This window comes from Fulmarus glacialis, unplaced genomic scaffold, assembly GCF_000690835.1.
Source record: "Fulmarus glacialis isolate BGI_N327 unplaced genomic scaffold, ASM69083v1 scaffold8950, whole genome shotgun sequence".
Taxonomy (NCBI): Eukaryota; Metazoa; Chordata; class Aves; order Procellariiformes; family Procellariidae; genus Fulmarus; species Fulmarus glacialis.
In genome coordinates, this window is record NW_009189543.1 from 31,197 (window position 1) to 45,661 (window position 14,465).

Sequence of the window (14,465 nt, forward strand, 5' to 3'; positions counted from 1 at the left end):
CTTTACCCCATTACACAGCTAGATTTGTAGCAGGTATTTTAGATCATTAGGGAAAAAACAGTCAATAGGATAAGAAGCAACTACAAGTGGATTTCCACTTGATTTACAGAGCCTCACATAGAAATTGTAGCAGATTACACTCCTATCTTGTGTCTTTTGCTTTGCATGCTTCCTTTATGATTTCAATGAGCTTCAAAGACAATGGGATTGTTTGTATTTTTGTCAGTATTTGCATTCTGTTTTATAATTGCACATCAATTGACTTCACACACGCATGGGGTAGACTAGTCATTTTAATGAATCAAGTATTTTCCTTACTGCAAAACTGAAAATAGTCATCTATTACATTAGTCCTTCATCAGTGTAACATATTTGTATCAACCACATCTGCTCTTACAGCATTTCTGTCAGTATCCTCCGTTTCCAAAAATGCAACTTCAGAAGAGTTGCAATAAATTCATAATGGTTGGTACTGCACAGAGAACGGTCTTGCAAAAAATCTTACCTTTGTCTATATCTGTTTTAAGATCTTCACTTGAACTCTGGGTCTCCGCATGCTTAACTATTAAAAAGAGGAGAGGGGGGAAAGGAAATCTTCAGATTGAACAATACCACACATAAATGTGAAGGCAATCAAAGGTGAACACTTACCTTTTCTGCACTTCTCTTTAAGTACACCATCAAGTTTTCCCTGTTAAAATTAAGTAACATTAATTTTTTGTGCCATACATAGTTTGTAGAGCATCTACTCTTAATTAGCATGAAATCTAAATGAATATTTCAAAGGCCATGCTTCAGTTGAAAAATTTCTATCTCTTAAGGTGAATTGCTATGTTTAGTTACTCAATATGCCCAACAAATTTACTATTTCAGTATCTCTATTACTAGTAGCTTCCTTTTTTCGCCAAAAAATACTAAAAGAAGCTTCATCCAAAAGACCAGGAAAGTCTTACTTGTGCCTTCTTTAGCTCCTTTTCAAGCCTTTTCTTTTCAGTTTTCAGTTGTCTGAAGTCCTGTGTATGCTTTGTCGCAGCCTCTTCAAGAAAGAGAACCAAAATTCAAGTTAGAAACTACAATATAAGAGACAACTAATTTAAGTAGTATTGGTCACCAGTCTGCAAATCAAATTACCAGAAAAAAAAGATAGTGTGAAATACAAATCTATTGAAGTTATATTTTGGCTCATTAAGACAACAACTCGTGCATACAAGTATGTCGTCTTCCACTGCATAATTACTGTTCTGAACTACTGAAATACATCTATTACTTTTCTCACTTACATGCAAGAATAAAGAGTGGGTCATATTGTAATGATACTGTACTGTAGAACAATATACACCAAGTGAAAAAAGGGAATAAAGTTAAGAATGAGGTGCAATGTTTTTTTTATGTGTTTTATTCTCTTATTTAAAAGAGGGCTATGGTTCAAAGACGAAAACACCATAGCCAACTGCATTAGAAAGATGTAGATAGCACTCAAGACTAATAAACAGAGAAGACTACCTTATCTCTTAATGTCTAACAGACACCTGAGAAGAGTGCAGACAGGTGGGAATAAAAACTACAGGGAAGGTAAGTGAGGATTGAATGTGAGTTCCTAGGGAAATTCTCAAGTGAGAGAGATACTTGAGAGAACTCCTGAGAGATCAGCTTAGTGACTTGTACACGGACAGCAGAGAAAAGACAGATGGAACTTGCCTGCTGATCAGATCACATCACAGAAGAGAGCATATCAAAAGAAAGAGCATTAAAAAGGCAGCTCAGGTGGTAGGTTGACAAAAAACAATCATGAAAAAATTTCAGATTGACAAAAGATACCAGGCTAAAATACAGGGTCTGGGATATTTAACAAACACAGAAAAGAACAAAATAGATAAACTAGTCACTCGAATTGGACCTAATGCAAACTATCTCACAGTATTTTGTTCTAGCTCTTGCAGAATCGGAGTTTTTGGGGGCAAGAGAGTATAAAAACCTTGCTGCCACATAATGGAACTCCAAAATGCTCATCAAAATAAACACCCTGTACCTGTACTTTACAGTAGGATTTGGGGGGTTTCTAACACTAAGATACAAGTCACTGCATTGTACTTTAAACTGTGGTAAGCACAGCTGTAAGTGTGCCATGAATGAAAATATTTGCCTTGCCAACTAACGGTACAGCAAGTTAAGTATCAGAATGCTTTATGCATATCCACCCTCTATTAGCAAAACAAGAAAAACACAGTGCCATGCAGCAAGTGCTTTATCTCTACTTAAAACCAAAACAAACAAACAAACCAACCAACCAAAAATCAATTGCCAGAATATTTAAAAATTAGAAAACGTGTCAGGATCACTACATATTTAAATATGGTTATAAACATGACTAGAAGAATCCTGCCAAGATTATTAGAACGCTGGAGAACATGCCCTATGAAAACAGGCTCGTTGAACTAGGCTTAATTAGCTTGAGAGAAAAAAAAAAACAACAAAAATCCTTAGAAGGGATCCAAAAGCAGCTCTCCTGTATCTAAAGGAGGTATCAAATAGATGGAATGAGAGTGTTCAGTGGTGCATGGCGGGAGGACGAGAGATATCAGGCATAACAAGAGAAACAAGAGAGTTTCCAACTGACTATAAGGAAAAGCTTTTTCACCATGAAGACAGTCATGCAGTGAATCAGGTTGCCTGGACAGGCTGGGCAGACTCCATCCTTTGAGGTTTTCACGAGCAGAAGTTCCCTTCCAACTTCATTTACGCCATGTGCCTAAGATACTCAACAGAAAACATTTTGCAGGAGAGCTGATGTAATTCAAAGACTAAGCACCACACATAGTTCTGCCCTGCCTTGCTCCATGGGGCCTTGGAGTTAGAAAGTTGCAATTACTTCTTTGGATAAAAAAGGAATCAAGAGATGGAGTAGGACAACAGCACATTAACGTAATGTAGAAAGTTACCTTCAAGTTTCTTCACTTTCGATTCCAGTTTCTTTCTCCTGTTAAAAAGAAGGCATTAACACATCATTTTTTTATAGAATTATGTTGCATGAAAAGCCAGAAAAAAAAAAATCTAGCCATTTCAGAGAAAACCCAGTTCCTAGACCCAGGACCTGTGAGACCAATGTGTCCCTGAAGTTGAAAACTTAAATCAGCGGTATGTTGCTGACATTCTCACACAAACAGCTGTATCTGTTACAGAGGTAGAGTTTGCTCTTAAGAGAGTCAGTCCTCTAATCCAGGTACATAAGTATACCTTCAGCTACAACTGGGAGTTACAAACACAACCTGAGAAAACTGGCTTCTGGTTTTTGCATTTCTATGATGTAATGCAGACAGGTTAGTTTTACTCCTTAAAAACAATTAAGCCTTGCTTACAATCAGTAAGACCTGAGCAATGAGATAATCGGGAATAGTCTTCAGGATCACTTGTGTCCCACAGCTTTTTGTTCAGAATATCCAGCTGTTTACTAAAGCCAAACCAAAAAAAAAAAACCTATGCATCCTGAACAATTTTGGCTTCAGCCTTTCCAACCCTACCTTATAAGTAAAACATACACAGAACTGGAAAATAATTTTTAAAAAGTAAACACTTCTATTATTTCCTTCTGTTAAATCCCAATATCCCAGAAACAGTTTTTAAACTCTTGTGGTAAGTAGAGGACTCTGTCCTGACAAACACAAGCTACCAATGCTCACTGATCACTTTCCTGAAGAAAAACAGAGTTCATCCATTCCCCATATTAAAACTTGTATAATGGATTGAGATTTACAGCCTAAGTCTTTCTGAACGTGCAAGCCTTAATCATCACTTCAGACATTAACTGGAATACATTTGAAAATCCACTCAGAAACAGGACGATTGACCACCTTTGGCATGTTCAGTAGTCAAAGCATTTATACTATAAAGTAATAGACCGATGCTCTTGGGCCTTCTCAGCCTGAACAGGTTCATACTTAACTCTCTCTATACTCAGACAATGGCTTTGACAGTCAAGCCATAGGTGAGAATTTCAGAAAAAAATCCTCATAAAACATCTTTGCAGAAAAAAAAAAAAGGGGGGGTGGTGGAATTGTCCTTTAAAAAATAGCAGGTAACAAACTTCTGTTTCTCTGTAGATTATCTTCTGACCAATGCACAGAAGTACTGCATCTACACTGTATGAACACTGGAAGCAAAGACAGGCGACATGGGAGGACTACAGAGATGCCGTTTGCCATCGTAGGGAGAAGATTCGTGCAGCCAAAGCTCGACTAGACTTCAAGCTGGCCAGCACTCTGAAGGACAACAAAAAGAGCTTTCTAAAATATGTTAACAGCAAAACAAGGATCAGATATAACATCGGTCCACTACTGGATGAGGTCGGTCACCTAACAAATAGGGACATAGACAAAGCAGAGATGTTTCACACCTTCTTTGCCTTTGTCTTTAACACCGATGATGGGCCCTGCGACCCCCAGAGCCCTGTGTTGGAAGTCCGTGACTGGGGCAATGATAAACTCCCAGCCAACTCTGAACTTGTTCAAGACTTGCTGCTCCAGCTGGATGCACGTAAGTCTATGGGGCCTGATGGGATTCATCCCAGGGTACTAAAAGAGCTGGCCGATGTTACCACGGGACCTCTCTCCATTATTTTTCAACAGGCTTGGGAGTCTGGAGAGGTCCCAGTTGACTGGAAGCTAGCAAATGCTGTCCCAGTTTTCAAAAAGGGTCAGAAGGAAGACCCTGGTAATTATAGGCCTGTCAGTCTCACTCCAGTGCCAGGTAAAATTATGGAGTTATTCTGGGAGTTATTGAAAAACACTTGAGAGACAACACAGTCATTGGTCATAGCCAGCATGGGTTCACAAGGGGAAAGTCCTGTTTAACTAACTTGATTTCCTTCTATGACAAGGTCACCCATCTAGTTGACTAAGGGTCAGTAGATGTGGGATTTTTTGGATTTTAGCAAAGCTTTTGATACTGTCTCTCATAGTATCCTTCTGGACAAAATGTCCAGCATACAGCTAGACAAGTCCATAAGAAGCTGGGTGAACAACTGTCTGAGGGGTCAGGCTCCAAGAGTTATAGTAAATGGGGTTACATCAGGCTGGCAGCCAGTCACCAGGGGGGCTCCCCAGGGCTCAATTTTGGGGCCAGTGCTCTTTAATGTTTTTATAAATGATCTGGATGCAGGAATCGAATGTACATTAAGTAAGTTTGCTGATGATAGTAAACTAGGAGGAGCTGTGGACTCCCCCAATGGTAGGGAGGCCTTACATAGAGGGCTGGATACACTAGAGAGCTGGGCAATCACCAACTGTATGAAATTTAACAAGACCAAGTGCCAGATTCTCCACCTGGGGTAATCCTGGTTATACATACAAATTGGGGGATGAGAGGCTGGAGAGCAGCCCTGCAGAAAGAGATCTGGGGGTTTGGGTTGATGGCAAGTTGAGTATGAGTCAACAATGCTACCTGGCAGCCAAAAGGGCCAACCATGTCGTGAGGTGCGTAGCTAGCCAGTCAAGGGAGATGATTGTTCCACTCTATAGTGCACAGGTGCAGCCCAACGTTGAGTACTGTGAGCAGTTTTGGGCACCTTAATATAAGGACATCAAACTATTACAGTGTGTCTGGAGGAGGGCAACGAAGATGGTAAAAAGTCTCAAGGGCAAGAGTTATGAGAAGCAGCTGAGGTCACTTGGTTTGTTCAGCTTAGAGAAGAGAAGGCTGAGGGGTCACCTCATCACAGTCTACAACTTCCTCAAGAGGGGCAGGAGACGGGGAGGTGACCAGTGATAAGACACAAGGAAATGGAATGAAGCTGCATCAGCGGAAGTTCAGATTGGACATTAGGAAAAGGTTCTTCACGGACAGGGTGGTCGGTCCCTGGAACAGGCTCCCCAGGGAAGGCAGGTCAGAGTTCAAGGAGCATGTGAATGACACTCTTAGTCATATGGTTAAGTTTTAGGTAGTCCTGCAAGGAGCAGGGAGTTGGACTCAACGATCCTTACAGGTCCCTTTCAACTCGAGACAGAAATTCTATGATACAAACAACTAAGAATCTGAATAACCAGACAGCCACTAAATACCAACACTTATCATTGCAATGATATTTACAGATGAAATAGTTACCTTTTACAGGTGCAGTAGTATGCTGACTAATTTCATCAACACACACACAATTACATTAAGAAAGAAAACAGGTAGATGTTAAATCTAGTAGTTCACAAAAAGCAAGGTTTGTAGACAATGCATTTGGACAGAACTCCTCTTATGCTATGCAACTCAAGCTCCTATCTGATCTTTAAGATGCATGCACAACTTCAGCTGACAGAAAGCTATGCTAACAGGAGTTGCATTCAGAAGCAGAATACATACAGTATTATAATCTACACAAACTACAAAAACCATGATGTCGTTATATTTTTAATACTCAAAAGTTGAAAAATATAAATACAAACAACAACTGTCTGTCATATTTATTTCATCCTTAGAGAGAATGTGATCATTTAATTTAAATGAGCAACCTTACTTCTGGAACAGTCTAATGTTTTGAGTACTTCTTTCAAAGCTTGTCTGTAGGAGTGATTGCACACCTAAAACCTTCTTCACAGTGAAGTATTTGTCTCAAGTTATAAGTTCAGAATTGGGGAATTGCCATCATTGTAAATATTCAAAACTCAACTAGACAAGGTCCTGAGCAACCTAACTTTGATGCTGGCTCTGAATGGCAAATTAGACCAAAGGACTTGAGAGACAATTTTTGACTTGAATTATTTTACAGTAACTGTAGATTAACATTAATTTTATGAACAATTCACTAGAACTCCTCTTCTGAAGAAACCTGGCTCTTAAATTACTGAACTTACGTCACCTACTGCTTAAAATGACCTCAACGTCAAAGGTATATAAAATAGCTATAGCATCACAGAATGGTTGAGGATGGAAGGGACCTCTGGAAGTCATCTTGTCCAACCCACCCTGCTCAAGCAGGGCCACCTAGAGCTCACTGCCCAGGACCATGTCCCAATGGCTGCTGAATATCTCCAAGGATGGAGAGGCCACAACCTCCCTGGGCAACCTGGGCCAGTGGTCAGTCACCCTCACAGTAAAAAGAGTGTTTCCTGATGTTCAGAGGGAACCTTCTGTGTTTCAGTTTGTGCCCGTTGACTCTTGTCCTGTCACTGGGCACCACTGAAAAGAGCCTGGCTCCATCTTCTTTACACCCTCCCTTCAGGTATTTATACACATTGATGCTATCACCCCTGAGCCTTCTCTTCTCCAGACAGTCCCAGCTCTCTCAGCCTTTCCTCAATGGAGAGATGCTCCAGTCCCTTAATCATCTTCATGGCCCTTCACTGGACTCTCTCCAGTATGTCCATGTCTCTCTTGTACGGGGAGCCCAGAACTGGACATAGTACTCAAGGTGTGGCCTCACCAGTGCTGAGTGGAGGGGAAGGAGCACCTCCCTCAACCTGCTGGCAATACTTTGCCTAATGCAGCCCAGGATACCAGTAGCCTTCTTTGCCACATGGGCACATCACTGGCACATGTTCAACTTGGTGTCCACCACGACCCCCAGGTCCTTTTCTGCCAAGCTGCTTTCTGTCTGGGTGCCCCCCCAGCATATACTGGGGTGTGGGGTTTTTCCTCACCAGGTGGAGGACTTTGCACTTTTTCTTGCTGAACTTCCCAAGGTTTCTGTCAGCCCATTTCTCCAGCCTGTCAAGCTCACGCTGGACGGCAGCACGCCCCTCTGGCCTATCAGCCACTCTTCCCAACTTTGTGTCATTGGCAAACTCACTGAGGGTACGCTCTGTCCCTCATGCAGATCACTAACAAAGATGTTAAACAGGACTGGACCCAGTAAGCGGCCCCCCTGCCTTCCCCCCAGGGTACACTGCTAGTTACCGGCCTCCAACTAGACTTTGTGCTGCTCATCACCACCCTCAGGGCCTGTCCATTCAGCCAGTTTTCAATCCACCTCACTGTCTGCTCATCCAGCCCCTACAGCAACAGCTTAAGGGGCTATGAGGCTTTTATGGGAGGCAGTGTCAGAGGCCTTAATGAAGGCCTGGCAGACACTAGCCACTGCTCTCCCTTCATCTACCAGGCACGTCAGTTCATCGTAGAAGTTCATCAAGTCGGTCAAGCATGACTTCCCCTTGGTGAAACCACACTGACTACTACTGAGGAGTTTCTTGTCCTTCATGTGCCTGGAAATGAGTTCCAGGATGAGCTGCTCCATCACCTTCCCAGGATCGAGGTGAGGCTGACAGGCCTGTAGTTCCCAGGCTCCTCCTTCTTGAAGATATAAGCGACAGATAAGAGATAGGTGATATATCTATATTGACACAGTATATTGCCAGCACATTAGGGTGCTCAGTTCCCTTTTCAGATGCAGTTAGCAATGGGGTAGCTGCTCTCTGCTGCTCTTAGATAGGATGATGTGCTAAAGATTCCTTTAAACTCACAGGACATAGAGTACCTATACGTGAAATAAGTGCAGTCTGGCAGAAGAAGTGACAACAATGCTAGTCTGCTTGTACAATCTTTTGGATGATAGTGGCTTGCTGCTGTGCTTGTGAGTACCATATGTTTCACAAGCCATGTAAAGATACTAGGCTTCAGTCCCTTGATCACCTCCGTGGCCCTTCGCTGGACTCTCTCCAGTGTGCCCATGTCTCTCTTGTACAGAGGAGCCTAGAACTGGACACAGTACTGCAGGTGTGGCCTCACCACTGCTGAGTAGAGGGGAATGATCACCTCCTTCAACCTGCTGGTAACACCAAAATAGCTTAGGAACACCAAAGTTAAAAATGATAGTATACACAGAAAGAAGTAAGGAGTTACCAGTGGGAGTCCCATTGGGATGTGTGCTGGAACACATCAGAAATAAAAGCTGACTACAAAAAACAGCAGAAGGGTCTTAGAATTCCAAGCAACTAGAGAGCAATCATTGGTGTTGATAAATGCAAAGCGATGCAAATGGAGAAAAATAACCACGACAACAAACTCACAACACCCTGTTGTATATTAGCAGGTTTTCTTTTGAGATAATAAGCACCTTTCCATACAATACTGAGAAGTCACAGTTCCCCAATACAGGTGATTTAGAGGCTAGGAGTATAACAGGGTTAAAAAGCAATTAGACAAATTCATTAGAGAGTCCATCAACAGCTGTAAGACATAACACAGACATACGCTCCAGACAAGGAAGCCTTTGAGCAACTGGTTACTGGAAGAACAAACTTTGGGAATTATCAAGGCACAGCTTCACAATATTCTGTACTATGGCAGCAAAAATGGCTTCTGCGTTTTTGGTGCCAAATCCCTCCTGCCCATTTCCAAACATGGTGGACAGTTCAGGGCCTGCTGAGCTCTTTCTTTAAAAAGAATTGTTTTAAGGACTGATTTTAAGTGCAGATCACTTTTGCAGTATCATTTATATACTGGCCTCAGAGACTTATCAGCACAACGGAAGTGGACAGCAATAACAAAAACCCAAGAATAAGAACCACTTAAAACTGGAGCAACTACAGCTTCTCTTCCAATCTCATCCTGTTCTTAAAAACCTTCACTGAACAACCACCAAAAGCCACTTCAAGACAGGATAATAATTAAACTAATACTGCCTTCCAGAGTGTGTGCTACAAAATTTAAGACCATTCCTCCATCAACTCCCTGTTCTAAGAACCCATAAGCATAAAAATTTTAGCAAAATGGAAAGCAAAACTAGATAAGGTACAAGACCAAGTTCTGGAAGAGGTAAGCGGGGGAAAGAAAGGTTGTGAAAAAAAGAAGCATCACTCACACAGCATCACTGTTTACTATTTCTTCTTTAATTTTAACATATTCCAGTTGACTCTCCCGATAAATCTTGAGAGAGCTCTGTGGAGAAAGAAAGCACAGTTAAAATATGTCCTTACTGAGGGGGAAAAAAAAAAAAAAAAAAAGATGGCAGACACTTTACCTATTCTAATGAAAACAGTGCATAGCCAAAAAAGTATATTCAATGAAACAACAAGCAAGTTGAAAAGTCAGGTTATTCTTCTTCTTTAAAGGCAAAAATAGTAACAAACAAGCAAATAAATAAATCTGTATCTATCTATCTTTTGAGTATGTGCCCCCAACACTAATCTGGATAGGAACTCAAAGCCGAAGTCAAGAGCACAACTATTATACACCATACATTTAACCCTGCTTTTTCTGAAAAAGTGCCATCAGGACATCAGCTACTAATGCTTGCTGAGGAAAGAGGATTTAAAAAACAGTTCTAACATAGAAGAAAAACTAGGTACAGTGACAAGACAAATGCTAGTATCCTACCTTGTACCAGCATGAAAAAAACTGTAAGAAAGAGGGTGGGGTATTTTTTGCAGCAATAATATTCAATGTCTATAAAATACATATATTTAGGCGATTTGAACAGTCAAAAGCTTTTCTTCTGTAGACTAAATCTCAGCTAAAGGATGGAAGAGAAATTAGGAATAAACTCAAGTATCTAATAATGTAAAAGCATATGTTCAAAATGGTAACAGAAGCAAAATCCTATTCTGCACAAACCCTCTCTGCACCTTTTTAGTAGTACAAGTTTTATAGAGTTCAGTAATCTGAATAAGATCAGAACAGAAAACTAAAGGAATTTGAATGTATCTCCTTCCTTCCTAAATAAGGAAATAAACCCCAAATAATCTAATCAAAAATCATAGGAACTACAAAAGCCTGAACATTTTGCCTATCTGAAACCTGCTGTCATTTAATTAATTTCACCTAAAACCAGAGCTACCTGTCCCAATGAGCTGGAAATAACAACTGGGCTCATTAAAGCCTACTTCATTAAGATGAGCATTAAATATGTACATTTCCTTCAACAGAAAAAATGCAAGTTATTTAAACCTTACAAGCACACCTTTTTCTCTTCCAACTCTGCTTTCAAGGAACCCAACTCTTCCTGGCACTTTTCCAGAGGCAGGATTTTCTGTAGCATCTGCTCCACTTGGCAACGAAGAGCCGAGATCTCTCTGAAATGGGAAGTGTAATTAAAAAAAAAGTTGCCAAAAACCATGGGTGCTTTCAAACTCCATGTTCTGATTCTTCAGGCAAGTGTCTGAGTATTTTGCTTTCCTCTATGGAAAAATGCTGTGAGAGATACCTAAAGGCTTTTAAGAGCCTAAGTATTCTCATTTTTCCATCCAACATTTTACATTCAAAGAAAATTCAGGATCTGATTTAAAAACATTAAACTGAGCCTAAAGCTAGATGCAAGCAGATGGCATGTGCCACACAGGAGTGCTGCCCAGCTGCCTACACTGAAGTGCCAGGAATAAGTTTCTCTACATAGGTAGTGCTGTGAAATCAGAGCAGAGTCTAACTGCGGGATTTTTCAGCAGGCAGGATGGAGTCTGTAAAGATTATATGCTGCCTCTTCCTCTGTAATCAAGTAGAGAAAGCAAAGGCACACAGCCACAACTCTAAGACAAAATGCTTCATACAATGCTTCAAGGACGCCCCAAATACGCTTACATTTAACCACCATCAAAAGATGAGTTCCGCATCTCCACTTGGTCACTTTAGACTCTTATGTAATACAGGGCCAGAAAAGAATTTCACACAGGTATTGTAGAAGAAGGACAGATTTCTCTCCTCATCAAGGGTATCTTTGCTAACTATGGCCTAGGAAACATGGTAAAGGAAAGGACCATATTAAAAGCTCAGCCTAGACCCAGGGCTGTTGCTGTTACAACGTCAGACTCCTAAAACTGTCCAAGACACAGAGAACATAGCATCTTTAGTAAACAGTTTAAATCAAACTTACCGTTCAGCAAATTGAAGCTGTATTCTCTTGTTAAGGTAAAAATTAAAAACAGTTTATCAAACGTCCTTAAATATATTTCAATCCAATCGCCACTTGCGAAGAAACATCCAATAAAGACTTCCACCCAAAAAACATAGGACTTGCAGAACTAAGTGTTTAATTGAAACATTTCAATACATTTGAAGTGAATAAGCAGAGCTTCTTCTGTTACACGAAAAAGCTTGAGTCATTCTCAGAATGCAGATCTCAAATAGTCCATATTAAGCCATATATTAGACATGGCCAGATCTTAAATGGATAGTTTTAATTCCAAAACCCTATTTTTGTTACAAAGCCTATCCAGTCTGTTCTTTACTAGAGGCATCAACTCTTAACTTAAACCTTAAATAAAAAGCCTGAAGCCCTCTTACAAGAAATGTTGATATACTAATTCTGTAAGAACACTAATAGAGAAGTAAAGGATATCAGTGCACTTCTGTTGATACTCTGTCAGCAAACGACTGTAAGAAAAAAAAAAGATGTTACTGATTTTCTCACCTGATTTTGACAATCATGTCTTAGGATGCCTTTCCTTTTGCTTTACAGGTAAACACAGAAAGCGTAAGATTGGTTTGCATTTTCAGATAGTAGTCAATATAACCCTTTTGTTTCATTCAAATCTCACATCAAAACCATTCAAACCTCACATCAGGCTGTTTTAAAATAGAAAAAAAACCCCAACCAACTGGCAATTACATGAATTTGTGGCCATTAACTATTTGCAGCTTTAAAAAAAAAAAAAACAACCAAAAAAACATTATTTAGGTAAAGAACGTAATATACATACAATAAAAAAATCATATCCTCGTTCCCAAACTTAAAAGAATGTTTTCCTAGGAAAACACACATAAATGTAAGAAAAATAGTTCAAAAGACCCTAAAAGGCTTTAATCTTTACACTATTCTCCTAACAGCCATAAAAGCGTAACACTTACTCTGATCCAAGGTGTACAGTGGGCCACAGGACAGCACCAAGGAAAGCTATTCTCTCCTTTCCTCAAATGTTATAGTTTTTAAGAATGGAGAGAAGAAAGGACAAGAAAGAGAAATACCGTGGCAGTTACTCCGATACAAAGAGGGCTGCATTACTTTCTCTTGCCACAGTTAAGAGTAATCAAGTAAGGCAAAAAAGAAAGAGGCTGAGCTGCAAGTAGTTAAAGGAGAGGTAATTCCCACAAGAAATGTATGCACTGGCAAAGAGAAGAGGGACACAGTTTGGAGGCAGGAAAAGGAATCTATGCACACAGAGTAAAGGAGCATTGAAGAAAAGAGTCCCAGTTAAGACAGTGAGGGCTCTCTTAAATACTTTTTGGAAACTAGAATGCAGGACTGGAATTTAGATTCACTAAAGCCAGATTGACACGTATCTGGGAAAGGGTACATGAGAAATAAACCATTACAATTAGGAGACATGGCAAGGATATTAGGCCATAGTATGTAGGTATACATAACATATCTCGATACATTATTCCATACAATCATATGTTGATGGCTATTGAGAAGAAGTGGAAGCAATCACAGAAGAGAAAGCGAACTATGAGAAGCATTTTAGAACCTTACTGTTCTGACTGATGTTCAGCCTCACTTTTCATATTTTGATATTTAATCCCAACAGCATTTCACACCTTAATGCTTGGACTAAATTCTGTTGAAAAGGTTCATATACACCTGTGCTCAGCTTTTAGTTCTCATACTATATTCTTCCCAACAGCTAAAATGAAATAAATCTCTTCAAAGAGCTGCTTCTGCTAGTATTCGTAATAATATGAGCTATTATAGCTACACAATATAGCCCTGTTTTACTACCATTACACTCAGATGTTTTAGGGCATAAATTAAAGAAGTCTTACAGTCTAGATTTAGGACCTGTTCGTGAAGAAGCTACTTTCATCTTGAGAAGGATTTAGTTTTGTGCAATAACAAATATCTAAATTCCACAAAATGTATTTGCTGCATTGCTTTAAGAATTTAAGAGCAATAAAAACCAAAACAAAACAAAATAAAACACTTGTGCAATTGTACTTACTCTCCATCAATCATTTTTTGCTTCAGTGCAATTAATGCGGCTACATATTCATTTATATTCTGTAAGGAAGAGTCTCAAGTTGGTAAAGAAGTTTCACCCCAACAGCGAGTACTATACACTGTAAATAACCCCTGAACTGATTGCTAATGTTCTACACAATACAATAATCTGTCTTCTTTTTTTCAGTTCTCTTAGTGAACAAGTTATTAATTCACCAAAAATATATACATACAAATACAATAGAGAATGCAGGCTCCACAAGAAAAAAAAAAAAGATGAGGCTTTACTACAAAAGCTCTTCAAACTTTGCCTTTACAGTAGACTTTATACTAAAATCCCCGTAACTTTTTCTCTAAAAATCAAATTAAGTTTTGGCAAAATATTACCAACAAACGGCATCTAGCTCCTTTGAGCCTACAGATTTCCCAGATTCTCAGCCCATACTCATTCTAAGTAGGGAAGACCTCCTCCGCCCTCTGAACCCTCAGCAGGGCCTTCCCTTCATTTAAAGGGGAAACAAACACTGCCCAAAGCGTTATACTATAAAACTACACGCTTGCTTAAGAGCGCTGAGGAAAGGAGGTGAATGATGACACTCCTTCCACTGCACCGAAGCAA

At 39.9% G+C, this 14,465-nt stretch overlaps 1 protein-coding gene across 1 annotated transcript in view; it reads right to left on the bottom strand.

Moving 5' to 3' along the window:
- ICE1 (interactor of little elongator complex ELL subunit 1) overlaps nt 1-13,861 on the bottom strand; it is a 32,870-nt gene extending 19,009 nt beyond the window's left edge. Inside the window, exons 1-9 of the mRNA XM_009582524.1 lie at nt 13,848-13,861; nt 12,248-12,282; nt 11,783-11,801; nt 10,877-10,988; nt 9,779-9,855; nt 2,940-2,977; nt 954-1,036; nt 652-691; nt 506-562 (exon numbers count right to left, since the gene is read on the bottom strand). Of these exons, the coding sequence (XP_009580819.1) occupies nt 506-562; nt 652-691; nt 954-1,036; nt 2,940-2,977; nt 9,779-9,855; nt 10,877-10,988; nt 11,783-11,801; nt 12,248-12,282; nt 13,848-13,861 (475 nt within the window). The remainder of the gene's footprint in view (nt 1-505; nt 563-651; nt 692-953; nt 1,037-2,939; nt 2,978-9,778; nt 9,856-10,876; nt 10,989-11,782; nt 11,802-12,247; nt 12,283-13,847) is intronic.
- Between the last annotated feature and the right edge of the window lie 604 nt (nt 13,862-14,465).